Below are 26,844 nucleotides of genomic sequence, written 5' to 3' on the forward strand. Positions count from 1 at the left end.
ATCGTGGGAGATTATTTATCCAAATTGGAAGTCATCCCAGCGGTTGAGATCAAGTTTTGGTGGACAATGAAATTGGAAAACGTGGGTAGATAATGCAATTATTGCAAGCGCCAAGATTCAAAGTTCGAAAACAAAGAAGTAACCGACAAGCATAGGAGGAGATATAAATACTCAGAAGAAAGAAGAAGAGAAAAAATCAACAACAATGCAAAAACACTCAAGCTTATATGCACTTTAGTTTCCTCTGCACTTTTACTTCCTGCGTTTACAGCTTCCTGTAGCTTTAGTTAACCTTCAAGTCCTTTACAGCTTTCATAGGAGTATTGTAACGTAGTTAGAAATTTTGTTGATCTCAGATCCATTTTCAATCCACTCAATTTCTACCCGCTTCCATATAACCCTGCACTACACTCTGTTTTTTGCCACGATTTTCCTAGAAATCAAGCCACAGAACCTACTTTAATAAAAATCGAAAATCAAAGTTTCGGTGAAGGATATTCCTCGTTGTAAAGCGAGCGAACATCTTTTTGGCACGCCCAGTGAGACTCGCGTGGTAAGATTTGGAGAAATGGTGAGAACTAGACAATCTGAAGGAATACCGGTCGGCAACGTCAACAATCCAGTTGATGAAGCACATTCTGAACACTCTGCGGCTAATCAAGTAGAGGAGAATGCCGACATTCCTCGGCAATTAACTGAAGAATAAGCCCGTGCGTTGGCACCAGATAACACCTTGATAGCCACGATAAAAAAGATATTTAAGGAACAGCAGAACGATCTTACCAATCATATGGTGCGACATGTAACTGATGTGATAAAGCCCATGGTGATCAATGCTATAAATGAGGTAATATCGCGTCCCAGTTCATCTTCTCAAGTTCCACCCTTGTATGCAAATTCTCCTGGGACAACATCATTCCCACCAACATCGGGACCTCCTCATGTTGGATATAATGGTAATGGGGGATCAAATTCTCAACCTGCTGTTAGAATTATATCAAGGCTAGAGAATCCTACCCCTATAAACCTTGTGAATGGTGTGAGTGCTTATAATTTCCCTCAAAATGCCTCAAATGAAGTTAATTCGATTAATTTCATGGCCACACCCTCTTAACCGTCCCATAAAATGATTATTTCCATATCGGGATTGCTATCGCTAATGCCCGAGCAATTTGGACTTTCCTCCTTTTTCTTTGATTGGGATGTTGGGCATTTGGATCTTTCAAAACAAAGCCAACGCCACCTAAAGAGAAAAGTTCAAGTAGAAATTCCCACACGAAGCACGTTTTTAGGAAATTTCACGCAAAGCATATATCACCTTCCAACTAAATCGGGACCCTAGCGACCAAAAAAAAACAAGAAAAACTAAATTGGGACCCCAACACCGACACCAACACCAAGACCGACCACCGCAGAAAAAGGAAAATATTTATTTAAGGAATGTTAGCCCGGCAGGCCGACAAATGACCAAACTAGCCCCCCTAATCCCCCGCTCCGGCGGCCCTTCGCGAGGCTAACGTCGCTGTGAAATCGGTCAAAGCACAAATTAGAGCCGTCGTGAAAATTTCGATTAATCGTTGGTTGCTCTTTAGTTCGAGCGGGCGAGGCGGCATTAATCTCCTCCTCATCGCTTTGCTTTTCTAGGGTTTCGTCATCTCCATCTCCATCTCGTCTGAGCTCCTTCCTTCTGCGCTTCGAGCGGGAGCTTTCTCGATTCTCTCTCTCTCTCTCTCTCTCTCTATCTCTACTCCTCGTCGGCTGCTTCCTGCCGGTCAGCGGTTGCCCGGTTGCGTTCGTTTGAAGGGCACAGAGAGAGAGAGAGAGAGAGAGAGAGAGAGAGAGAGAGCGAGAGCGGGGGAGGGAAGGGGAGGGGGGGGAGGGTGACCTCGTGTCTCCCACCGGACACCGCTCGCCCTTTTGTCCGCTTGCTGGAGCTTCGCTTTCCGAGCCCCTCTCGGTCGTCCCGCCTATTGCTGGAGCTGATTCGCCGCGGCTCCGGAGGGTTCTCGCCTTCTCCTCGCGGGCTCGACTTTGATCCTGTCGCGATTGTCTCGGGGGGCTGCCCGGTGATCCGACGAGGGCAGGTGCGGTTTTTTTTTTTTTTTTGGGCTCCCGCTGATAATTTCCTTTGCTAGTTGCGGCGGGTCTGATTTCTCGTGAATTGCTTCTTCTGGTTATCAAATTTTCTCTTTTTTGGGGGTTGGGGGGGATTTTGTTTGTTGGCGATTGGTGTCGTATTGCTCGATTGCTTTTCTTTTGCTCGAAGAAAGCTATGGTGGTAAGGGTTGAGAGGAGATGAGTTTTTACCATGATGATGAAGAAGGAGGATTTGTTGTTATTGAGGTTGTTGCTCGTCTTTTTTTTTTTTTTGTAAAATTTTTTGGCGATTGTTTGTTTGGGACCTGGTTGTTGGAGGTGGTTTGCTCATCATTCTAGCCATTCGCTCTGTTACCAGGTGGTTGGGACCCTTGTTGGGCACTGAAGAGGAGGCTGCTTACGAGTACCGGTATCCGGCGAAATAGATGTTGTTGAGATATGATAATACTTGTCGAGTCAGCTGTTAATCGTCGTGCTCTTTGCGATAAAGGGGTTCGAGAGAGGCTGTTTCATTTTGAGAGTACAAGATGCCATCCTCTTATATTTTGAAACTGAGAAATGCTGTTCAGAGTGGCGTCCCGAAGTCGAGTGTTGGGAAGGATGGTAAGGTGCAAGGGCCAGTGGAAGCTCTAGTCGAGCAAGGGAAGTCTTGGTTTGGAAATTCTAGGTTGTTTCATTCTGTGCCTTTTTGTCGAGTTCCGGACCTGCAATTGCTTTTGCCTCCTGGCACTGTTGTTGCGGCAAGATCAGATTCGCAGTTAGCTAATCAAAGAAGAAACATCTCTGTTGTTGGTGCTCTGTCTCGCACATTTTCTACTCCTTCAGTGTCCGGCCCTTCGTTTCAGGTTTGTGCATATCACGTTGATCGGGCCTTCTCTGAGTCGGGCCAATCTGTGGACAGCTGCAAGTTTCAAGATAAACCGATGGCTGCCTGTGGTTCAAGAGCTGTGTTGAGTGATTGCCGTCTGGATAATTTGATTTCATGGCGTCCACATCATTCAGTGTCTACAAATCATGCCACTGCTCATTATAGCAACAAAAGCTTCGACAGTTGCCAAAGATTTAGCATGAGTTTGAAAAATAAGGAGCAACCCAATAAGCATCAGATATATGGATACTTTGTGTTCAGTGCCTTAAAGGGGAAATACAACTCTGGTCAATACTTTGAGTCGGGCCTCAGAGATCTTTATGCTTCATCTTGCAGAAGTTTATCTACAGGCACTGCTCCAGATGTCTCCTTTGACAATTTTTCAAGGGACGAACAGCTCGGAAGTCAAGCAGTGTCTTCTGAGGGGTATATTTCTATCTTGAAATCCAGTCATTTTGTTATTTATTATGGTTCTTAATCTGTGATTCCTCCTAGCTATGGCATTTCTTCTTTTTCTTGGTGTCATTTTAAATTTCTCCTTACAGACAAAATGAGGCAAATGACAGAAGGCTCGTTCAATATTTATGCTTGGTATCTAATTTGGTTTGTAAAGGTCTTGGTAGGTTTATGGGTTTGGAATTCGAGTAGGTTCTTTTGGACATAGGTCGTGTACTTTATCATTTTAAATGGTCAGCCGTGCTAGAGCAGAGTGTACTACAGAACTATTTGCTCCTTCCTCATTATTGGTGGAAGGAATTATTTTGTCCCATGTTAGTTATGTTTGTCTTTCTATGACATCAGAACAAATCTACCTGGCAAAACGCTGAAGCTACTTTCAGGGTCGTGTTACCTACCCCATCCTGATAAAGAAGAAACTGGTGGAGAGGATGCTCATTTTATCTGTTCTGATGAGCAAGCAGTAGGCGTGGCAGATGGTGTTGGTGGCTGGGCGGATTATGGAATAGATGCAGGGCTATATTCTCGAGAGCTTATGTCTAATTCAATTACTGCTATTCAGGACGAGCCCAAGGGCTCTATCGACCCCTTCAGAGTTTTAGAAAAGGCATACTCAAGCACCAAAGCAAAGGGTTCATCCACAGCTTGCATCATTGCTCTCACAGAGCAGGTATTGTTCTCTTAGAACACAGGTCTTACCATATGATGCATCTGTTCTTGAAAATGATTAGTTTTTGTACTATTACATTGGTTTGATATTTCCCTTTTTGGATGGCAATACAAATCACAATTGCTTCTGCTTTGGTGCATCTACAAGTAGATGGTTGAATCATATCACATGATTCGTTTCAGTGGGCTGCAATGAATCTGAAATTTTCTGGGTAGAGTGATTCCACTTGTCTGATTGGACACTAGGTCGCAGAGCTCATAGATTCGAATGCGCTCAGAGCGCTTTTTCCGACTGATCTGGCTCAGTTGCATAAGATTTTCTTATGTCCTGGGTGTTTGATGTAAATTGTGTGCATAAGGTTGCTTGGTGGAGCTGATTTGTCTGACTTGCTGACAAATTGCTTGTGCTGGTTACATATTGATCTGCAACTCGAAAACATGGGTGATTTAAGATGAATCTTCCTTTGACTTTGGACTCTTCCACAGAAGAATGATGCTGTCTTTTGAGTTCAGTTTGTTAGGATGATGTTATGCTCTTTTCAACAATGGTATGTTGCTTCTATTTATATGGCAGGGTCTCCATGCTATTAATTTGGGCGACAGTGGGTTCATGGTAGTCCGGGATGGATGCACAATCTTTAGGTCTCCTGTTCAACAGCATGATTTTAATCTGACCTATCAACTTGAGTGTGGAAATAGTGGTGATTTGCCCAGTTCTGGTCAGGTCAGTAAAGGTGTTAGTTCTGTTGTGTCATATTTTCCTAGATACTTCTTTGCTCAGCAATTTACTTACTTGCCTGGAGTTAATTCTGCTTTTCGCTGTTCCGTTTGCTGTCTTTTGCCCTGCGATTATCTGGTTTGAGATGGTATTGAAAGTAGCTATTAATTTGGAATTTGATGTACAAGTTGACGTGTCGGGAATTATGAAATAACTAAGCAAGGATTATGCATGCTTATGATTCGCCATAACACAGCTGTTGTTTCAATATTCCAGCTATCTTAATGGCCTCTACTTGACGCAGGTATTCACAATTCCTGTTGCACCGGGGGATGTTGTGATTGCTGGTACTGATGGACTATTTGATAACCTCTACAACAATGAGATTACTGCTGTAGTTGTTCATGCGACAAGGGCTGGTCTAGGGCCACAAGTCACGGCTCAGAAGATAGCAGCATTGGCACGCCAAAGAGCGCAGGATAGGGATCGACAGACTCCATTCTCTACTGCTGCGCAAGATGCTGGTTTTCGCTATTATGGTGGCAAGCTTGATGACATCACTGTTGTTGTCTCCTACATAACCGGTTCACGAGATGTATGTTTTGTTCCTTTCCATACTTAATGCATTTTCTATTTCGTTATATTTGTTCATTATGTTTCAACTTTAAAAATGAACTCCGTGCATTTTCTTTCTCAAATTTGGAGATTAGAACTTCTAATAATCGATTGCTCTTCTGCTTGCGTCTGCAGGAAAAACAATCGTCAGCTTAAGATGGCACTCCTTATACAAAATATGGGGTCATCACACGAGACAGGTCAATTTTGGCACTCGTACTTCTAGGTTATTATTTTCAGGGCTCGAGCTGAAATGGAATATCATGTGCTAGAAAGCGTTTTTACACCCCACATAGCCATTTATTGGTTGATGATGTCTGAGCAGCTCCTGTAAATATCGTTTGGTCAGCTATGTCCGTGCTGTATTCATGTGATCAGGAAACACCTGTGACTTTGCAATAGTTGCGTGAATGTCTAATGGATGAGATGAGATTACGGTGAGATACTTTGTCACCCTGTTGTGCCCCTTCTCTTTCTTTCCTTTTTTCTTCCTTGGCCAAACTGACCTTAAATCTTTGTGTACCAACCCCTAATCGAGTGGGAGAAATTACTGCTGTCTTGCTCGTCAACATGTTTGTTCCTTCTGTTCTCCTCTTTCTTGATTTACGAAACTCAGTAAAATTGTCCATATGCTTCGTATGTTGAGTTATTCATGCTAGGAAACTTTTTTTGTGTTTAATTCCCTTACCAGTTCTTAGATTGATGATTTATTCGTTTAGGATTATGGGTTAAATGAGAGCTTTGGCTACTTTATGACATTGATTCTTGTAATATCTTTGTGTTGCTGTCATACCTTAACTGTAATATTTTGTTTAAACATATTTCAAGATACAAAGCCAACCCATCAAGGGTGTGGTCGACTTCCCTCACTCCTTCAGTACGTTTCACCTGGAGTCACTCGGAATCACTCCAGAGTTGAAACCTTCCTTAACAGGATTGCAGAGAGAATCGCCAACACAATCCGATTGTAATTGAAACAATTCCTTGATTATTGTGGCTAGACATCAACATTATTGTATGTTTTAACTGTCAATTGTGACATCACGCAACGTCTTGTGTGAAAAGACTTGGTTGCTCTTGCGCGATAAAATAAAAGGGGGAAGAATGCTTATCCGAACAATGTTTTGCATGCAAGCTAGTATTATCGTTTTATCGTGAGAGATGATGAATGGGTCTATTACTAGAACTGGAATATGCTTATGTCGAAAAGATTTTTCTACTTGTTACAGATTTATCCTGGGGACTTGCTATACGTAAGGATTGAGCAGAGGGGAAGATCTCCCACCCTCAAACCTCCAGGGTTAAATAACTTAGTACTTTGAAAATTGACCGACTGTGTTTTGTATTTCTTAATCAGTGTTATGGACGCAAACAATGTTTATTCTTTTCGAATGTAGGGATCAGGCACATCTTGACGATTGAAATATTATCTGTAGAATGGGATGGTATTTCGTTGAAAAAGTACGAATCCGCGCTTATGGAGTTGTGTCTAGAGGATGCATATCTTTTATAATCTAGGTTAGAATCAAATGCGGCCCCCTCCTCCGACAACTATAGGGGTTCAATGAGCGTGGCGAACGCACATGAAATAGAATCCTTTGACGTACAAAGATGGGGCTTTATTTCTTTTGTTAAATTACATAAAATGGCACAAACTTTAGTTTTTATAATTTTACAAAATGGTGGCACGATATCTCAATGTTTGTCCAATATTGACATTCATTTATAATGTTTCTAATTTTCCCTCTTTGAAAATACCGTGCATTGTAGAAGACCTGGTGTCAACGGTTCAATTTCCATGATACTCAAGCCGAAATGAAAGGTCGCTTGACCCAACCCAACCCGATACCCGAACTGCATATAACCCAAGTAATCGGGTCGGGTTTTGGGGTTTTTTTTTTTGGAACCGCAAATAACAGAGTGAAGTCAAACATGTTATTGATAACCATTGGTGTTCTTCCACTGGTTTTGACACTGATGTATAGCTGAATTAAATTTGCTTTGAAGAGCCGTATGAACCATTGGTGCTCTTCCTCTAATTTTGATACAGTCACATAAGCCTACGTATCATCACCATCAACCTCTGGTTTCACAAAGAACTCAACATAAGCAATTCGATTGGGTTGTTGATAACCGTAAGTGTTGTGTTGGTGCGTAGCAGCAGATCTTGCAACTGAAACGCTGAACGTTGAACATTCCACCTCACCCAATGGTCATCTTGCTTCCTCTGTTGGGCAATTGATCTTTTGGTGGGCGTGGCTCTGGCTCATCTGATTTTGTTGCTCCTCCACGTCCAGCCATTTTCTCCTCACTATTCGCTGCTTCTTGGAAAAGCTTTATCCTTCTTGATCAATACAAAGAAACTCGATCAATCAAAGAGATAAAGCAACTAGCCCAGCACAAATCTAAGCAGAAGCTACATCCGAGCATACCCAAACAACCCAAAATAGGATGTGCCAGACCCAAAAACACAAAACACAAGTTTGACAAAATGCATGGTCCTTACACTGGTTGAGCTATATCCCTCTAGATATTGAAGTAGAGTCGAGAAAATAAACACAATGAAGAAGAATCTTATTCCTTTAGACCAAAAAATACTCCCCTCATTTCTAAAAAATGGCAACAAAAATTCAAATCCACATACCACATAATCAATCATACCACATAGTTCAATGCACATGTACTTCATTGAGCTGTTGATGTGCAAACCAATAGACAAATCCGCCACCCAGAAAACCAAAAAACTAATCCCAATGTCCAAAGCTCAACAGCCTCAATCCTCCAAAATCCACTTCAGACTCATCAATCACCTTGTAAGGAAACAACCCAGAATTTATTGAGCAGAAAAAAAGTCAAAATATTCTTCCCATCTCTTTCCTGGCCCATCACATTGCTCCTATCTCCACCATGTTTTCTTTTGGCTTCTTCTTCCTCTCTCTGCAACTGAATGTACTCCAATCGGAATGGCTACTCTAGGTGACATTGGTGTATAGGCGTTCATGAACTAAGTCAGTTCGCAGGTCTCAATAGTCCACCCACAGAAAGTCGATTGATAACATCGTGGATGAAATACGTACTCGTCCGCGATAGGTCAGTGGAAGCACCATTCTCCGGAAAGCCAAGTGAATTGCTCATCAGATAGTTACGTGTCTCACCGGTACCGTTGTACCACTGTTGAACTTGGGACAGAGGGGAAAAGTATTATCCTTATGGATGGAGAAATACCCATAAAGAAAGCGTTGAGGAAAATCCCTAATTAGTTTTGAAGAAAGAAAAAATAATTCTTTTCTGACCACAATTACACTTAAGTTATTTGATGTAGGTAAATACTGAGTCATCAGACTTAGTCAATGAAAGGACTTTGTTATCAGACTCATAATTCCTCGTCAGATTCAATAAGTGTTATTTTTGGCAAGTTTATGCAGGACAATCAAATTGATATCTCAAGATATCCTAATTGGCAATCACAAGATCGTTCCTTAAACACGAAGAACTACACTTATGGAAACCTTGATTTGATTGTATGGGAGATCAAATCACCGGGAGAAAATGGTTCTTCTTCTAACGCCTATGCATCTTCTTTTGGGAAGATTCTCTGATGGGTTGATTTGGAGATTAATCCTCTGAAAACTGTCCAACGGATAGATTGGAAATAGAGGAGTATAAAAGGAGTGCAAACGTCGTACAAGAAGAATAACCAGAATCGAGAATTTCAAAGTCTGAATAGAGTTTCGATTTTACACACTTGTGATTACTGTATTCCACGTTATTATTTTAGAAAGAAAATTACTTGAGTGAAGAATGTACGTGATAGTACAATCTATCATCTGAAAAGCGCTGCTCTTGCAATCTCTTGGTGATTCAATACTGAAACACAGCCAACGGGCTGTCAGCGTGGAAAGTGGACGTAGGCTTGATAAAGTCGAACTACTATAAATATCTGTGTGCAGTATTCTCTATCCCTAAACTTTCATTTATTATTGTTGACATTATACTGCATACATATCTGTCAAACGAGTTCGTTAAAACATCATCATAGTCATTAGACGCAATCATCTAATGACAACTTATATGCAGGTTTATCATATGCATCCATCTGATATTGATCATATGAGTTGTTGACCTCGACTATATTCATTCCGCATGTTTAAATCATTTAATTTGGTAAAATCACCTATTCACCCCCTCTAGGTGATAGTACTAGCCGTAACAATTGGTATCAGAGCCTAGTGCTCATTTTTTCTTTGAAGTGTTATTTTACTTCTGAGCTAACGATTCTTGATGGTTAGTAATGCTGAATCAAGTCATAACAACAGACCGCCTTATTTCAATGGAACTGAGTACAGTGTCTAGGAAAAAAGACATTCATCTTGGGAATAGATCAGGATATCTGGGACATCGTTGAACATGGAATCATTCCAAACGTCTCAACCGAAACAAAACCTCCAGAAACTTCAACAGGGCAAAATGAGACACCTTCTGACGACGGAATTAGAGAGCAAATCAAACCTCAAGCTCTACCTCTCTCGGCCAAGGAAGTTTCCAAAAGGATCTATCTGGATGCAAAGATCAGAACGGCCATATACAATAGTCTAGCACGTACTAAATATAAACGAATTGCAAATCTCAAAACCGCAAAAGAAATTTGGGATCGTCTTAAGCTTGTTCATGAAGGAATAGAGAGAGTCAAGGAGACAAATCTCAACATTTTCCTTGGGTAGTATGAGTCCTTCACTCAGAAATCAAATGAAACAATTTCCGAGATGCAGAGCAGATTCACTGAGATCGTAAATGGGCTTGAATTCCAAAACAATCCCATCTCAGAACCTATGAAGGTGAACAAGTTGCTGAGAGCTCTCTCAAAAGAGTGGAACAACATCAAAGTTTCTATTCGAGAAACTCAGGGGATCAGACCACTCACAGTGGACGAACTTATCGGAACTCTTCAATCCTATGAAACTTAAAAGTTCTTAGAAACTGAAGAACCCAAAAGTAAAAAATCCATAGCTTTAAAAATTAACATTGATTCTGATGACACAGATTCAAATGAAGATGAGGATGAAGATGAAGAGTTGGCTCTAATGGTCAAGAAACTGAGAAAGATGGCAAAGAAGGTGAAGATGAATAAGTCAAAGAAGCAATTCAAAAATTCTGAGCCATCAAAAGCCAAAAAGCTAAACCTTCAGAAGAAATCGAGTGTCGAAGATGAAGAAAACAAGGATGTGATATGTTTTCACTGCAAAAAGAACGGACACATAAAGCCCAAATGTCCTCTTCTAAAAAAGAACAAAGGAATGTATGAACGATATAAGAAGGCTTTTAAAGTTGAAACGTGGAGTGACTCAGATGATGATGAATGCGAACAAGAGTATGCCAATATCTGCTTGATGGCAAATTCAGACTTAGAATCAAGTTTTGATGAAGAAGACGAAGTAAGTAATTCCAAAATTCCTGAAGCAGTTGCAAATTATATTAATGAGTTAGTCTCTGTTAATAAAACTGCTTTCAAAAAGATTTCTGTATTAAAGAAGGAATTTTGACTTTAAAAAGTGCGACTCAAAACAAGGAAATTGATGAGTCAATTGCATATGAAAATGAATGTTTAAAAAGGGAAAACAATCTTTTAAAATAGCAAGATATTTCGTAAAAGGATAAGATTGATTTTTGCAAAAAGAATTTAATCTTATCAAGGAGAATAAAGAATTCCTTGAAAAGAAAAGTGATTTATTGAAAAAGGAAATTTCTGATCTGAAAAATATTTCTAAAGAAAGTTTTGATCGTATCTCTAAAGAAAAAGAACTTCTGAAAAATGAAATTTCAAATATAACAAATAAATTCTCAATGGGTTCGAAAAATCTTCAACATATTTTGTCAATTCAAGTTTCCTATTATAATAAATCAGGTTTGGGTTTGAGAAAAATATTGAATTGAAAAATGCTTTTCCCAATGTCAAAGAAAGACTGAAGAAAAGACGCTCCAGATTTGTGTATCAAAATCACTTTCAAAAGCAGTTTGTGAAATTCAATGGTTAAACTTCCCTTAAGTGCTCAAATTGCGGTGATACAAATCACTTTAAGAATGACTGTCCTAAAGTTTGGAGACCTATTAGAGAGAGATTCTGAGAATGATTGATCCTAACCAAAATGGACCCAAGAAAATATGGGTACCAAAGAAACAGTGAGTTACTTATCTTTTGCAGGTACCAAAGAAAAGAAAGAACAAGTGGTACCTTGACAGTGGTTGCTCAAGACACATGACCGGAGATCCTCTGAAATTCATCCAAGTAGAAAGCATTAAAGGAGGAAGCGTATCCTTTGGAGGCAACAACAAAGGAAAAATAATTGGCAAGGGAACTGTCAGAATCGAAAATCTCATCATCAACGAAGTCTCACTAGTTGAAGGTTTGAACTTCAATCTAATTAGCATTAGTCAATTATGTGATATTGATTACAGAATTACTTTCCAAGAAAATAAATGTTCCAGGATAAGTAAAGACAACAAGCAATCATTTACGGGTCGAAGACATGGGAACATTTACCTACTAGACACGAAGTCTAACGACTTGCAATATCTCGTTTCCATAGAAGAAGAATCTGATTAGTGGCATAGGAAGCTCGGACACATATGTAACATCCTGAATTCGACCCACTTTTGTGATCAATGAAATAGATGTGTATTTCTCATTTCATTTTAGTAAGTCTCGCCCGGAACGGATCCTTCTCGGGATACTGACCATTAGGGAATGGCTAACTAGGAAAACGGTACGTGGACCTAAGAACTCGACCGTGAATCGAGTCCGATTCCGAGGAACGACGAGAGAATATTTTGGGCTAATGTGGGCCGATCCAAGGAAGGTGACGGATTTGGTTTGGCCAACGACGTACGATCGGAACGCGGGTGATTCCGCACCATCGAGAGTACGTGTAGCAAACAATCCCGAACTTATTCCGAACGATCGTGACCCCCGGACCTAATGATAAATTCTCGTGTTCTCTTGGAAATCGAGACCGTCACGACTCGAGTAATCCTAAGTCGATAAGCGTAACCCCTAAACAGCCGCCCGTTAGTGAGAGACGCTAAAATCGCATTTGAGCGAAATTGATCGTGGAATTGAGTCCGGACTTGAGTGTCGAATTTCATGGACGTATGCGACTATTTTGCAAGGACAACATCGTATTAGTGTAGCCAATTATATTGGGCATCGGTATAGTCGAAAAATGGAATTTCGGGCCGGAAATGGAAAATTACCGATTTGCCCCTAAGCCTATGCATGGGTTCCGAATTTTAGAGGTTTTAATTGGTTTTATTTAGTTCTTTAGTGGCAAAAAATATTGGACATTGATGCCCCCATCACTCTTGCTCAATTCCCTAAGTGCCCCTAGATATTTTGTGTAATAATGAATCATGGCCATTGATCTTGATTGGATGTGATTGGTCTTTGAATGTTGGCCATTAGATCAAGTCATGAGTGGAGAGGGTAAGATGGTAAATTTTAGTGAAGTTGGCCACCAACCCCCACCTACTCCCACCTACCCATTTTGGATAAAATCTTGCAATCTCTCTCTCTCCCCTCACTTCTCACTTCAGCCGGCCACTTCGCCCTCTCATCCTCTCCATTTTCTCTCCTTCTCCTCCTCCTTGCCGCGTGAGGAACCGCCGGAGCAACCCCCAAGCCGCCGCCGTCCACGCCCCACCTTGCACCACCCCTCACCGTCTCACCCCCTCCTTTCTCTCTCCCATTTTCGCTGTCACCACCACCGTCACCATCACCCCCTTGCCGCCGTGACCAGCCGAGAGCTCCAACCGTCGCTGCCGCCGTTCACCGCTGAGCGCCGCCGTGAGGACGCTGGAGTGTCGCCGCTGAACCGGGTTGATCCAGCTGCTATTCAGCCCGTTTCTCTTCTTGTTCAGCCCACAAGCCTTAAACCTAGTGAGTGGAAACCCTAACCCTTATTTAGGCTTTTGTGCACTTTAGACAAGTTTTAGGGGTTATTAGGGTATTTTAGGGGTTATTTAGTGTGGGCTGATTTTGTGGCTGTTTTGATGGATTATGGTGATGATTTAAATGTGGTTTGGTGGCCTAGAAAGGGCTGGTTGATGGCTATCCAATGTGGACTTGATTTGGGTTAATATGTGGATTATTGTGAGTGCAATTTGTGGGCTGAGTGTTGGCTTTTTTGTGGTGATTTTAATAGCCTAATGTGATGATTTGGAAGTGGATTAAAGGCCTAGGGTGGACTAATTGATGGCTGCCCATTGATGGTTTAATTGGGCCTTGTACGACTAATATGTGATTTGTTCGTGAATTGCCATGTATGATTGGTTGGACCATGTGGTGGCTGAATTGGGGATTGAATTGTGCTTGATTATGCAATGCCATGTTGAGTGCTAGTGTGACCGAGAATTGAGGGGCATGGCGGGCCTTGAGTGTACTCGATTATATTGATTAATCGCATGAATTCGGGTGCCCAGTGTGTGTTAGGGCTGTTTTGAATTCATTAATTCATTGGGTGCGCTAAGAGGTGAATTAAGCATGTCGTGGCATAAATTGAGCTTGTGGCTAATTTAAATTGAGTGCCCGAGTGTGCATATTGAGCATTGGCATAACATGTGCATTATGTGAGTATGCACGATTGGCATGAGCATGTGATCGCCTAAATCGCCCTGAGGCATCGTTTACGCGGGGTTCGGATAATAATTGGTGGATTGCGCTCGTGTGATCACATAAACCTTGAGGCGTCGCTTACGCGGGGTAATGAACCCGTCCTTAGGCGTTTACGCGGGACGATGCCCGGATTACCGGAAGATGGCCAACCTGAGGCGTCCCACACGCGGGTTGTGTCATGAGCCTGATGCGTTTAACGTGGGCCGGAGATCGATCGAAAAGTGATAGACCTGATGCATTTTACGCGGGTCGGACCTGAGGCGTCGTTTACGCGAGTCGGTGAATAAATGGAAAGTTGGCACGTATGCAAGTGTGCAAGTGTGCATTGAATTATGCAAGCATAAGCATGACATTGGCAAGTGTGCGAAGAGTGCATAAACAAGTGCAAACATGTGTGTAGCATGTGACAGTGGCCAATTGACATGTGTATGTGCATTGCTGGGCATAGTATTATTATTATTATGTGCCTAACCTGCAGGGTCAATTAGATGTTGGATTTGGGCCGAGGGCCTAAGTCATGTGATTACTCAATTGTGTGTTTAGTTGATACTTGTTCGAGAGGTGCATGTTAGCCTAGTTTCAGATTAGGGGGCCTACTCGCTGATATTTATTCTCATTGTTGTTTAAACCCCACTTTTCAGACCCCCGACCTTGAGATGGTGGATGCGCCACTCCGTTTTAGGATCCCATATCGCATAGAGCGATCGGTGACGATACCCCCCGTAGGGAACGGGGAGTCGTATATTAGGTATTTCAATGTAGTTTTGGTCGATGAGGGCGGGCCGCATTTCCGGGCCCATCCTTACCTTGTGTGGTGTTTTCGGGACGAGTTTGGCACCCATGGACCTCTTAGGACCTTCGACATCCCGTTCGACATATTGGGCTAGCCGGATCCGCAGGCCGCCGATGGAGAGGTCGTGAGCCCTGCTGCCACGCCTGAGGAGGATTCCGGCGACCAGCCCGTCATCGTGGAGATGGATGCCGAGTCCGAGGGAGAGGAGCCGATGGACTGGGAGTCCGACATCGAGCCGGAGCCGGAGCCCATGGAGCAGGAGCTAGAGCCGGAGGATGATTCTGGGGAGGAGTCAGTGGACGCCGAGTCTGAGCCGGATTCGATGGATTCCGAGCCTGAGTCGTCTGATAACTCGACTGAGTCCTCAGGATCCGACTCGGACTGGTTGCCCTAGGATTTATCCTCGACTAGAGTAGGGTAGGGCCGACACTTTTTGGATAGGTGCCCTTCTTAGGTTTAGTACCCTGACCCCGAGCCACATACCCCTTTTTGATGTTAGTGGCTATTGACCCATTTTGGTTTATATGTGTAGTTCTTTTGCAATGGATATTGTAAGTCCCTGTTGTTAATGCAAGTATGTATTTATGATGATTGTTGTTCGATGGTTATCCTTGGTCATGTGTTTTATTGTTTGGGTGATATGTTGCTTCCGCTTGTGCATTGTTCTCTGTTTGGGTTTTGGGTCGACGACGCGTCCTGGGACGTCGCACTGAATAGACCTCTGAGGGATGATCGCGAGCCCGTAAGGTTCGGGGCGTAACATCCCCCGTTAATTTGGTATCAGAGCAAGGTCAGCTCGATCCAATTCGATCGAAGTCTGGAGTGATAAGGAGCGATGACCATGGGTAGCCAAATAGGGTGACTTGTGTGCTACATGTACCTCCGGACTGTTTGGTTTCTTGCGTGATTGAGTGATTGTTGAAATGACCCGTAAAGTGCAGGTGCGGCAGGACCCGAGGTAAGTGCACATATCTCTTGGTTGAGGCTTCGTGCTGTTGTGATTGACTGCCTGCTAGGTGATTGCTGTTGTGATTATGTTTCTAGGGCTTTAAACTGGTGTAGTTTGGCCTAGGTCTCTAATTCCTGAGTGGAATTATAGCAGGTAGTTGAGTAGTGAGGAAAACCCATAAGGATGAGCAGAGGAAAGGGAAGTCGAGGACAATCGAGCACTAGGGGCCGAGGAACAGGAGACCCGAGGATTGATGGGGTCATTCAGGCTATGCAGGAGATAGGAAATGTGGTGGAAAGGCAGGCCCAAGAAAGGACTGCCGCCATTGCCCAAGCTGTCGAGGCCGCAGCTGCTGCCGCTGTTAATGGAAACCAGGCCAATCAAGGGCAAGCCCCAGTGGTTGCAAATAGGCTAATGCACCAACTGGTGGAGTAGTTTCTAAAGTTAAAGACGCCGAAGTTTGACGGAAAATGTGACCCCGAGGCCGCGCCACGTTGGGTGGAAGAGCTGGAGAAGGCCTTTGAAGTACTGGGGTACACCGAGGCTGAGAAGGTGACCTTAGCTGTGTATCAGTTGCAAGATAATGCTAGTGATTGGTGGAAGGCCACTAGGGGAAGAGTGTTCCTTGAGGGTGTCGCTCAGACTTGGGCCGTGTTTTCTGAGAACTTTTATGGAAAATTCTTCTCTGAGAGTGCTAGGGAAAGGAAACTAGCAGAGTTTATGAGACTCCGCCAAGGCCAGATGACTGTGGATCAGTATGAGGCAGAGTTTGCTAGACTGTTTAAGTTTGCATCAAGGATGGTAGAACATCCTGAGGACAAGGCGCGAAGGTTTCGGGATAGACTAAAAGCCGACATTCGCACTCAGTTAATTCCGGTGAATTTGAGAACTTATGAGGACTTATATGAGAGGGCTTAGGCTATTGAGCAGGATCAGGTGGACAGGGCAGCCGCTTCTGGATCGCGGTTTGCCCCGGTTAAGGACAATCGCCGCTTCGGGAAGAAGCCGATGGCGGGAAATAGACGATTTGTCCCCCCCGTAAGGAAGAACATCGGGAAGCCGAACTACCAGCAGAATAGGTTTGGGGCTTGTTTTAAGTGCGGGAGCACGGACCATCAGATCATATATTGCCCTCAGCTGGGTCCAGCAGGACCACCAATGCGAGCTCAGCCGCCTCGGATCGGGAATCAGGCAAGGAATCCCCCGCCGGCTATTCAGGGCAGGCCGCCAGCGCAAGGAAGAGTGTATGCGATGGCGCGAAGGGAGGCTGAGGACATGCCAGGCGTGGTCACAGGTACGGTCTCTCTATGTGATCATGCTGCGTATGCCTTGTTTGATCCGGGGGCTACCCACTCGTTTATATCAGAGCAATTTGTTAGACTGATTGGAATTGAACCGGTTATGCTTGAGGTTATGTTATGCGTGGCGACCCCATTGAATGATAAAGTGTTAGTCTCGTTAGGGTGTCCTAACTGTAAGATAGTTATCGGGGGTAGGAAGGAAATGATAGACTTGGCTGTGCTGACCATGTTCGACTTTGATGTGATTATTGGCATGGATTGGCTAGTTAAGCAAAAGGCTATAATGGACTGCAGTAGCAGGGTGATCCAATTCAATCCGATTGGACATCCTAAATTTGAGTTTCAGGGAAACCGAGGAGGAACCTCGATCCCTTGGATTTCTTCGCTCGAGATAACCAAGTTGTTAGACGAGAGTTGTGAAGGGTACTTGGTGAATGTGGTTGATCCGACAGTTGCGGAACCAAAGTTGGAAGAGATACCAGTGGTGTGCAATTTTCCCGAAGTCTTTCCTCAGGAATTGCCGGGTTTACCACTAGAAAGAGAAGTGGAATTTGTAATCGAGTTGGCCCCAGGGACTGAGCCAATCTCGAAGGCACCGTACCGAATGTCCCTGTCGGAACTAAAGGAATTAAAGGTCCAGATGCAGGAATTGTTGGACAAGGGATTTATTCACCTAAGTGCATCTCCATGGGGAGCGCCGGTGCTGTTTGTAAGGAAGAAGGATGGAACGTTGAGATTGTGTATCGACTACCGGCAGTTGAATCAGGTGACCATCAAGAATAAGTACCCACTGCCGAGGATTGACGACTTGTTCGATCAATTGCAAGGAGCCTCAGTGTTTTCTAAGATCGATCTACAGACGGTGTATCATCAGTTGAGAATTCGGAAGGAGGATATTCCTAAGACGGCCTTGAGGACGAGATATGGGCATTATGAGTTCACAGTAATGCCTTTCGGATTAACCAATGCCCTAGCTGCCTTCATGGATTTGATGAATCGGGTATTTAAGAAGTTTTTGGACCGGTTTGTGATAGTTTTTCTCGATGATATTTTGGTATACTCGAAGAGCCCGGAAGAACATGAGGAACATCTGGCAGAAGTACTACGGACCTTAAGAGAATACGCACTCTACGCCAAGTTCAGTAAGTGCGAGTTCTGGCTCAACCGAGTGGCGTTCCTAGGACACATAATTTCTGGAGATGGAATCTCCGTAGACCCGACTAAAATTGAGGCAGTGATCCGGAGTTTCTTAGGCCAAGGTCGACATCAGTAACAGAGATCCGGAGTTTCTTAGGCCTGGCAGGATATTACTGGCGTTTTGTAGAAGGATTCTCATCAATAGCCACGCCGATGACTCGATTGCTTAAGAAAGAGACGAAGTTTGAATGGAACAATAAGTGTGAAAGAAGTTTTCAGGAGTTGAAGCATAGGCTGACGTTTGCGCCAGTGCTAACAATCCCGTCAGAATCGGGAGGATATGAGATTTATAGCGATGCTTCGCTTAAGGGACTTGGATGTGTATTGATGCAACATGGAAGGGTGGTTGCTTATGCGTCACGTCAGTTGAGGCCTCATGAGATGAACTATCCGACGCATGATTTGGAATTGGCTGCGATCATTTTCACCCTCAAGATTTGGAGGCACTATTTGTGCGGGGAAAAGTTTCAGATTTATACGGACTATCAGAGCTTCAAGTATTTATTTTCGCAGAAGGAATTGAATATGAGGCAGCGTCGTTGGATGGAACTCCTCAAGGATTACGACTGCGACATTCTGGATCACCCTGGAAAGGCGAATAAAGTAGCGGATACACTAAGTCGGAAGTCGAGTATGGCGCACATGATGGTCAAAGAGTGGAATTTATTGGAAAGGTTAAGAGATTCAGAGTTTAAATTCGAGGTAAGCCATGTGTCGAATCTACTTGCCGTGTTGAGAATTGAACCAGAAATTCAAGTCAAGATTAAGGTATTGCAGTCTACGGACCAAGAAATCCAAAAGATTGTGGAAATGGACGCCGCTAAGAGAAAATCGGACTTCCAAGTATCCGAGGACGGGATCTTGAAGTTCCGTGGACGTTTGTGCGTGCCCGACGATTTGGAACTGAAGGAAGAGATTTTATTGGAGGCTCATAGGAGCAATTATAGCATTCATCCGGGCAGTACAAAGATGTACCAGAACTTTCGGCAGCATTATTGGTGGAATGGAATGAAGGTAGATGTGGCCAAGCATGTGGCCAAGTGTTTGACGTGCCAGCAAGTAAAGGCGCAGCATTGTAAGCCTAGAGGACTTCTGAGACCTTTGGAAATCCCAGAATGGAAATGGGAACATATCACGATGGATTTTGTAACGGGATTGCCAAGAAGCCAGAGAGGACACGATTCGATTTGGTTGATAGTGGACAGACTGACTAAGTTAGCGCACTTCCTGGCGGTGCGAAAGGATTTTGAGTTAGAAAAGTATGCAGATTTATATGTTCGACAGATTGTCCGACTGCATGGAGTACCGGTGGCGATCACTTCGGACCGTGATCCCAGATTTACGGCCAATTTTTGGAAAAGTCTACAAGTGGCCTTAGGAACGAAGCTTCAGCTCAGAACGGCATATCATCCGCAGACGGATGGCCAGTCAGAAAGGACGATCCAGACCTTGGAGGACATGTTGCGTGCATGTGTGTTGGACTTCCAAGGTAAATGGGAAGAACAGTTGCACCTGGTCGAGTTTGCCTACAACAACAGCTATCAGCAGAGCATTCAGATGGCACCGTTTGAGGCATTGTATGGCAGGGCGTGCAGAACACCAATATGTTGGGATGGAGTGGGTGAACGGAGTATAACGGGTCCAGAGTTGGTACAACAGACAGTTGAGTCAGTCGAAATCATTCGGGATAGATTAAGGACAGCTCAAAGCCATCAGAAAAGTTATGCCGATCGGAGACGGAGACCCTTGGAGTTTCAGGTTGGTGATCATGTTTTTCTCAAGGTGTCGCCAATGAAAGGATTGTCCCGATTTGGCAAAAAAGGAAAATTAAGCCCGAGGTATGTAGGTCCATTTGAGATTTTGGAAAAGATTGGAGACTGGCCTATAGACTCGCTTTGCCTCTTAATTTGTCCCAAGTACATAACGTATTCTACGTGTCGATGCTGAGAAAGTACGAATCGGATCCGACCCACGTGCTGAGATATGAAGAAATAGACGTGGACGACATGGTGTCGTACGTGAAGAGGCCAGTGAGGATTGAAGATAGAAAGGACTGAGTGCTGCGAAACAAGGTGATCCCGATGGTCAAAGTAGTTTGGGAGCATCATGGAACAGAAGGTGCCACCTGGGAAAGTGAGGAAGCGATGCGACGTCAGCACCCCCATTTGTTTGAGTAGTCGGGTTTGGGTTGTAAATTTCGAGGGCGAAATTTTTGTAAGGGGGGAAGAGTTGTAACATCCTGAATTCGACCCACTTTCGTGATCAATGAAATAGAAGTGTATTTCTCATTTCATTTTAGTAAGTCTCGCCCGGAACGGATCCTTCTCGGGATACTGACCATTAGGGAATGGCTAACTAGAAAAACGGTACGTGGACCTAAGAACTCGACCGTGAATCGAGTCCAATTCCGAGGAACGACGAGAGAATATTTTGGGCCAATGTGGGCCGATCCAAGGAAGGTGACGGATTTGGTTTGGCCAACGACGTACGATTAGAACACGGGTGATTCCGCACGACCGAGAGTACGTGTAGCAAACAATCTCGAACTTATTCCGAATGATCGTGACCCCTGGACCTAATGATAAATTCTCGTGTTCTCTTGGAAATCGAGACCGTCACGACTCGAGTAATCCTAAGTCGATAAGCGTAACCCCTAAACAGCCGCCCGTTAGTGAGAGACGCTAAAATCGCATTTGAGCGAAATTGATCGTGGAATTGAGTCCGGACTTGAGTGTCGAATTTCATGGACGTATGCGACTATTTTGCAAGGACAACATCGTATTAGTGTGGCCAATTATATTGGGCATCGGTATAGTCGAAAAATGGAATTTCGGGCCGGAAATGGAAAATTACCGATTTGCCCTTAAGCCTATGCATGGGTTCCGAATTTTAGAGGTTTTAATTGGTTTTATTTAGTTCTTTAGTGGCCAAAAATATTGGACATTGATGCCCCCATCACTCTTGCTCAATTCCCTAAGTGCCCCTAGATATTTTGCGTAATAATGAATCATGGCCATTGATCTTGATTGGATGTGATTGGTCTTTGAATGTTGGCCATTAGATCAAGTCATGAGTGGAGAGGGTAAAATGGTAAATTTTAGTGAAGTTGGCCACCAACCCCCACCTACTCCCACCTACCCATTTTGGATAAAATCTTGCAATCTCTCTCTCTCCCCTCACTTCTCACTTCAGCCGGCCACTTCGCCCTCTCATCCTCTCCATTTTCTCTCCTTCTCCTCCTCCTTGCCGCGTGAGGAACCGCCGGAGCAACCCCCAAGCCGCCGCCGTCCGATGGTGCCGAGCACCACCCGCCGCCGTCCACGCCCCACCTTGCACCACCCCTCACCATCTCACCCCCTCCTTTCTCTCTCCCATTTTCGCTGTCACCACCACCGTCACCATCATCCCCTTACCGCCGTGACCAGCCGAGAGCCCCAACCGTCGCCGCCGCCGTTCACTGCCGAGCGCCGCCGTGAAGACGCCGGAGCGCCGCCGTGGGGACGCCGGAGCGCCGCCGCTGAACCTGGTTGATCCAGCTGCTATTCGGCCTGTAACAGCCCGAATTTCGACGTAATTCCGTGATCAATAAAATTTACATTATTTCGCATTTCATTTTAGTAAGTCTCGCGCAGAGCTGATCACTCTCGGGATACTAACCAAAGGGGTATGGCTAACTAGAAAAAAACGGTACGTGAACCAGGGATCCGATCGCGAATCGGACCCCGATCTCGAGAAACGAAGAGGGAATATTTTGGGTCGACACGGGCCGATCTTAGGAAAAGTAAGGGATTTGGTTTGGCCAAGGCCGACGATGTACAATCGGATCGCAGGTGATTCTGCACGACCAAAAGTACACGTAGCCAACTATTCCCGAACTTAACTTTAACGATCGTGACCTCTGGAACTAATGATAATTTCTCTCCCTCTCTATGATCAGAACCGTCATGACTCGGATAACTCTAGGTCGATACACGTAAACCCTAATCAGCCGCCCGTTAGCGAGAGACCCTGAAATTGGAAATTGAGCGAGTTTTAGTCACGAAATTGAACCCGGACTTCGGCATCAATTTTCGAGGGCTTAAGAGACGATTTTTGAGAATCCGACGTCTATTATGTTGGCCACACACATTTGGGATTGGTACAGTCGAAAAATGAAATTTTGACCTGGGGCTGGAAAAATGACCGTTTTGCCCTTGGCCTAATTTTGGGTTCCGAATTTTGGGATATTATTGGATTAATTAAAATTGAATTTCAGCTCAATTATTGGGGCTAAAGACCATCTTGCCCCTCAATTATTGGATAAGATCAAAGTGGGCCATTGGATCAAGGGCATTTTGGTCAAGTTTCTTGGATCGGCGACAAGTGTCCCCCACTAACCCCCCATATTTGACCATGTTTGACCCTTCTCTCTCTCCTCACTCCCTCCATTCGGCCGACTCCCTCCTCCTCTCTCTCGAATTTCCTCTCCTCCACCGCCGGTCTTCCTCTCGACCGTGAAGACACCGCCGGAGCTGCTCGCCGCCGGGACGCCGCCGTGCCGCTCCTCCGCTGGTGTCACACCTCACCACCACCTCATCATCATCACCATCCCGTCCGTTCTCCCCCTATCTCGTTTTCTCTCCTTCCCGGCCAAGGAACGCCGGAGCCGCCCACCGCCGGATCGCCGCCGCCGTCGATTTCGCCGTTCATCGGCAATTGGCTGCCCGTTCTTCGTCGCCTTAGTTGGTTTAAGAGTGAATATATTTCCCTAAACCCGGACTAGATTGATGTGCGTCTTTAGACGGGCCTGGTTTAGTTAATAATGCACGACTTAAGGAGATTTTGGTACCGTTGGCTCGAGGTTGTTGTCGCGATAAATTTGGTGGATCATTGGGCTGATTTGAATGAGAAATTAATGGCTGTCCATATAGTGGGTTGTTGGGTTAGAATGGACCAATTGAGTATTATGTGCCTGAATTGCCGGGTATGCCCGGATTGACTGATTTATTGATTGTTGTGCTCAATTATGGTAAATCGAGTAATGCCATGTCATGTGTTCGTGTGGCCAAATGGTGCGGAGTGTGATTGGTCCTTTGATGGCCTAAATTGAGTGCCGATTGGTGAATTGTGTTAGGCCGCACGGTATTAATTGGCCAAGTGAACACGTTGGGTGTGAATTGGGCACAGTGTGGTGATGTTGATTTGATTGGATGCCTATGTTACAGTGATGCTCATGATGCATTGTACTGCATTGCATGGCCACGCATTACGTATGCCAAGAATGAGGCGTGTGATGAAATTGTACGAGAATGCGTGCCTGCCATGAGCATGTGATCACCTAATCGCCCTGATGCGTGTTACGCGGGGTTCAGATAATAACTGGCTGTGTGTATGTGTGATCACATTTTGCCCTGATGCGTGTTACGCGGGGTGTGCCGTCCTCATGCACTTTGAAGCAGGACAATGCCTGGTACGTCCAAATGACGACCAACCTGATGCATTTTACGCGGGCTCTGGTTCGTGAGGAGATCAGTGTTGCGCCTCATGCACTTTGTAGCAGGCTAGAGACACTGGGCCAGATCAGTGTTGCACCTCATGCACTTTGAAGTAGACTAGACACACTGGGCCGGAGATAGATCGGTGTTGCGCCTCATGCACTTTGAAGCAGGCTATAGACATTGGACCTGATGCATTTTACGCGGGTTGTAATAAATTAATAATTGAGCATTGAGCCAGTGTGCAGTGTGAGCGAGAATGAAACATGGCATGATGATGACATTTGCATGCAGAAGAATGCATGGGCCAGTGTGCGAGCGTGTGAGACTCGGTGAATGGCATGCGAAATGAACACTACTGAGCATGAGCATGCGTATGGCGTACGTATGGATAGTGTGTTCGTGTACGTGACTTGATTATTATATTGAAATGCCTAACCTGCAGGGTCAGTGAGGTGAGTGATCTGGGCCTAAGGGTCTAGGTCGATTGTTGTGATTTGACTTTTGAGTGTTATACTGCTTGTCAGGAGATGCATGTTAGCCTAGCCTAGGTTTAGGGGGTTTTACTCACTGAGATGCGTTCTCATTGTTGTATAATCCAAACTTTTCAGACCCTCGTCCCTGATCATGCCGGAACTACCTCCACTTTTTGGGATTCCGACATAAATTCAGCAATCGACCAGCGTATTTCCCTCTGGCAATGAGGCGTCGTTTACGCGGGGTTTGGATAATAATTGGTGGATTGCGCTCGTGTGATCACATAAACCCTGAGGCGTCGTTTACGCGGGGTAATGAACCCGTCCTGAGGCGTTTACGCGGGACGATACCTGGATTACCGGAAGATGGCCAACCTGAGGCGTCCCACATGCGGGTTGTGTCATGAGCCTGATACGTTTAACGCGGGTCGGAGATCGATCGAAAAGTGATAGACCTGATGCGTTTTACGCGGGTCGAACCTGAGGCATCGTTTACGCGGGTCGGTGAATAAATGGAAAGTTGGCACGTGTGCCAGTGTGCAAGTGTGCATTGAATTGTGCAAGCATAAGCATGACATTGGCAAGTGTGCGAAGAGTGCATAAACGAGTGCAAATATGTGTGCGGCATGTGACAGTGGCCAATTGACATGTGTATGTGCATTGTTAGGCATAGTATTATTATTATTATTATGTGCCTAACCTGCAGGGTCAATTAGATGTTGGATTTGGGCCGAGGGCCTAAGTCATGTGATTACTCAATTGTGTGTTTAGTTGATACTTGTCCGGGAGGTGCATGTTAGCCTAGTTTCGGATTAGAGGGCCTACTCGCTGAGATTTAGTCTCATTATTGTTTAAACCCCACTTTTCAGACCCCCGACCTTGAGATGGTGGATGCGCCACTCCGTTTTGGGATCCCGTATCGCATAGAGCGATCGATGACGGTACACCCCATAGGGAACGGGGAGTTGTATATTAGGTATTTCAATGTAGTTTGGGTCGACGAGGGCGGGTCGCATTTCCGGGCCCATCTTTACCTTGCGTGGTGTTTTCGGGACGAGTTCGGCACCCATGGACCTCTTAGGACCTTCGACATCCCGTTCGACATATTGGGCCAGTCGGATCCGCAGGCCGCCGATGGAGAGGTCGTGAGCCCTGCTGCCACGCCTGAGGACGATTCCGGCGACCAGCCCGTCATCGTGGAGATGGATGCCGAGTCCGAGGGAGAGGAGCCGATGGACTGGGAGTCCGACATCGAGCCGGAGCCGGAGCCCATGGAGCAGGAGCTAGAGCCGGAGGATGATTCCGGGGAGGAGTCAGTGGACGCCGAGTCTGAGCCGGATTCGATGGATTCCGAGCCTGAGTCGTCTGATGACTCGACTGAGTCCTCAGGATCCGACTCGGACTGGTTGCCCTAGGATTTATCCTCGACTAGAGTAGGGTAGGGCCGACACTTTTTGGATAGGTGCCCTTCTTAGGTTTAGTACCCTGACCCCGAGCCACATACCCATTTTTGATGTTAGTGGCTGTTGACCCATTTTGGTTTATATGTGTAGTTTTTTTGCAATGGATATTGTAAATCCCTGTTGTTAATGCATGTATGTATTTATGATGGTTGTTGTTCGATGGCTATCCTTGGTCATGTGTTTTATTGTTCGGGTGATATGTTGCTTCCGCTTGTGCATTGTTCTCTATTTGGATTTTGGGTCGGCGACCCGTCCTGGGACGTCACACTGAATAGACCTCGGAGGGATGATCGTGAGCCCGTAAGGTTCGGGGCGTGACACATAAGTGTCAAGTTGATTTCCGGAGTAGCTTCAAAGAAACTCATTAAGGACTGCTAGAACGAAAATTCAAGAGCACTGAGTTATGTTCAGCTTGTTCTAAAGGTAAACAGGTAAGAAGTTCATTTAAATCAATAAATTATGTCAACACTAACTGAGCTTTGCAGTTACTTCATATGGATATTTTTGGACCTACTCAAACTTTAAGTCTTAAAGGTAAGAAATACTGTTTAGTTATTGTAGACGATTATTCAAGATTTACTTGGGTATTCTTTTTGGCTCATAAAAGTGAAATATTTGAACATTTTTCAAAATTTGCCAAAAAGGTACAAAATGAAAAGGGTTATACTATTTCGAGCATTAAATCCGATCACGGAAGAGAATTTGAAAATCAAATTTTTTTAATTTTTGTGATGAAAATGGTATTCAACATATTTTTTCCTCTCTCTATACTCCTGAATAAAATGGAGTAGTTGAAAGAAAGAATAAAACTTTGCAAGAAATGGCTAGAACTCTTCTATTTGAAAACAAAACTCCAACACATTTTTGGGCTGAAGCTGTTTCAACAGCTTGTTATATTTCAAATCGAATTTTTTCAAGATAAATTCTTGAAAGGACTCCTTATGAATTGTTCAAATGTAAAATTCCTAATATCTCTTACTTTCGAATATTTGGATGTAAATGTTTTATTCTCAAAAATCCTAATGATCGTGTTGGTAAGTTGGATGAAAAGTCAGCTGAAGGAATTTTTCTTAGATACTCAACTACAAGCAAAGTTTACAGAG

The 26,844-nt window shown here is 44.4% G+C and overlaps 2 protein-coding genes across 2 annotated transcripts; both read left to right on the top strand.

Annotated features, from left to right (window-relative positions):
• Positions 1-1,858: 1,858 nt before the first annotated feature.
• On the top strand, positions 1,859-5,864 carry LOC115670663 (probable protein phosphatase 2C 55). Its single transcript, XM_030591983.2, has 6 exons — positions 1,859-2,084; positions 2,456-3,391; positions 3,767-4,091; positions 4,665-4,814; positions 5,113-5,403; positions 5,559-5,864. Exons 2-6 carry the CDS (start codon positions 2,625-2,627, stop codon positions 5,577-5,579), a joined length of 1,554 nt encoding a protein of 517 aa, XP_030447843.1. The 5' UTR covers positions 1,859-2,084; positions 2,456-2,624; the 3' UTR covers positions 5,580-5,864.
• A 10,149-nt stretch (positions 5,865-16,013) lies between these two features.
• Positions 16,014-24,343, top strand: LOC130138154 (uncharacterized). The gene is made up of 5 exons (XM_056311308.1): positions 16,014-16,190; positions 16,266-16,546; positions 16,628-16,706; positions 16,761-17,124; positions 24,330-24,343. The coding sequence occupies exons 1-5, from the start codon at positions 16,014-16,016 to the stop codon at positions 24,341-24,343; spliced, it is 915 nt and encodes a 304-aa protein (XP_056167283.1).
• The last annotated feature ends 2,501 nt before the right edge of the window (positions 24,344-26,844 follow it).

The sequence above is a fragment of the Syzygium oleosum genome, unplaced genomic scaffold (genome assembly GCF_021117445.2).
Source record: "Syzygium oleosum isolate NSW1041296 unplaced genomic scaffold, Sole_v2.1 Sole_v2.05, whole genome shotgun sequence".
Lineage (NCBI taxonomy): Eukaryota > Viridiplantae > Streptophyta > Magnoliopsida > Myrtales > Myrtaceae > Syzygium > Syzygium oleosum.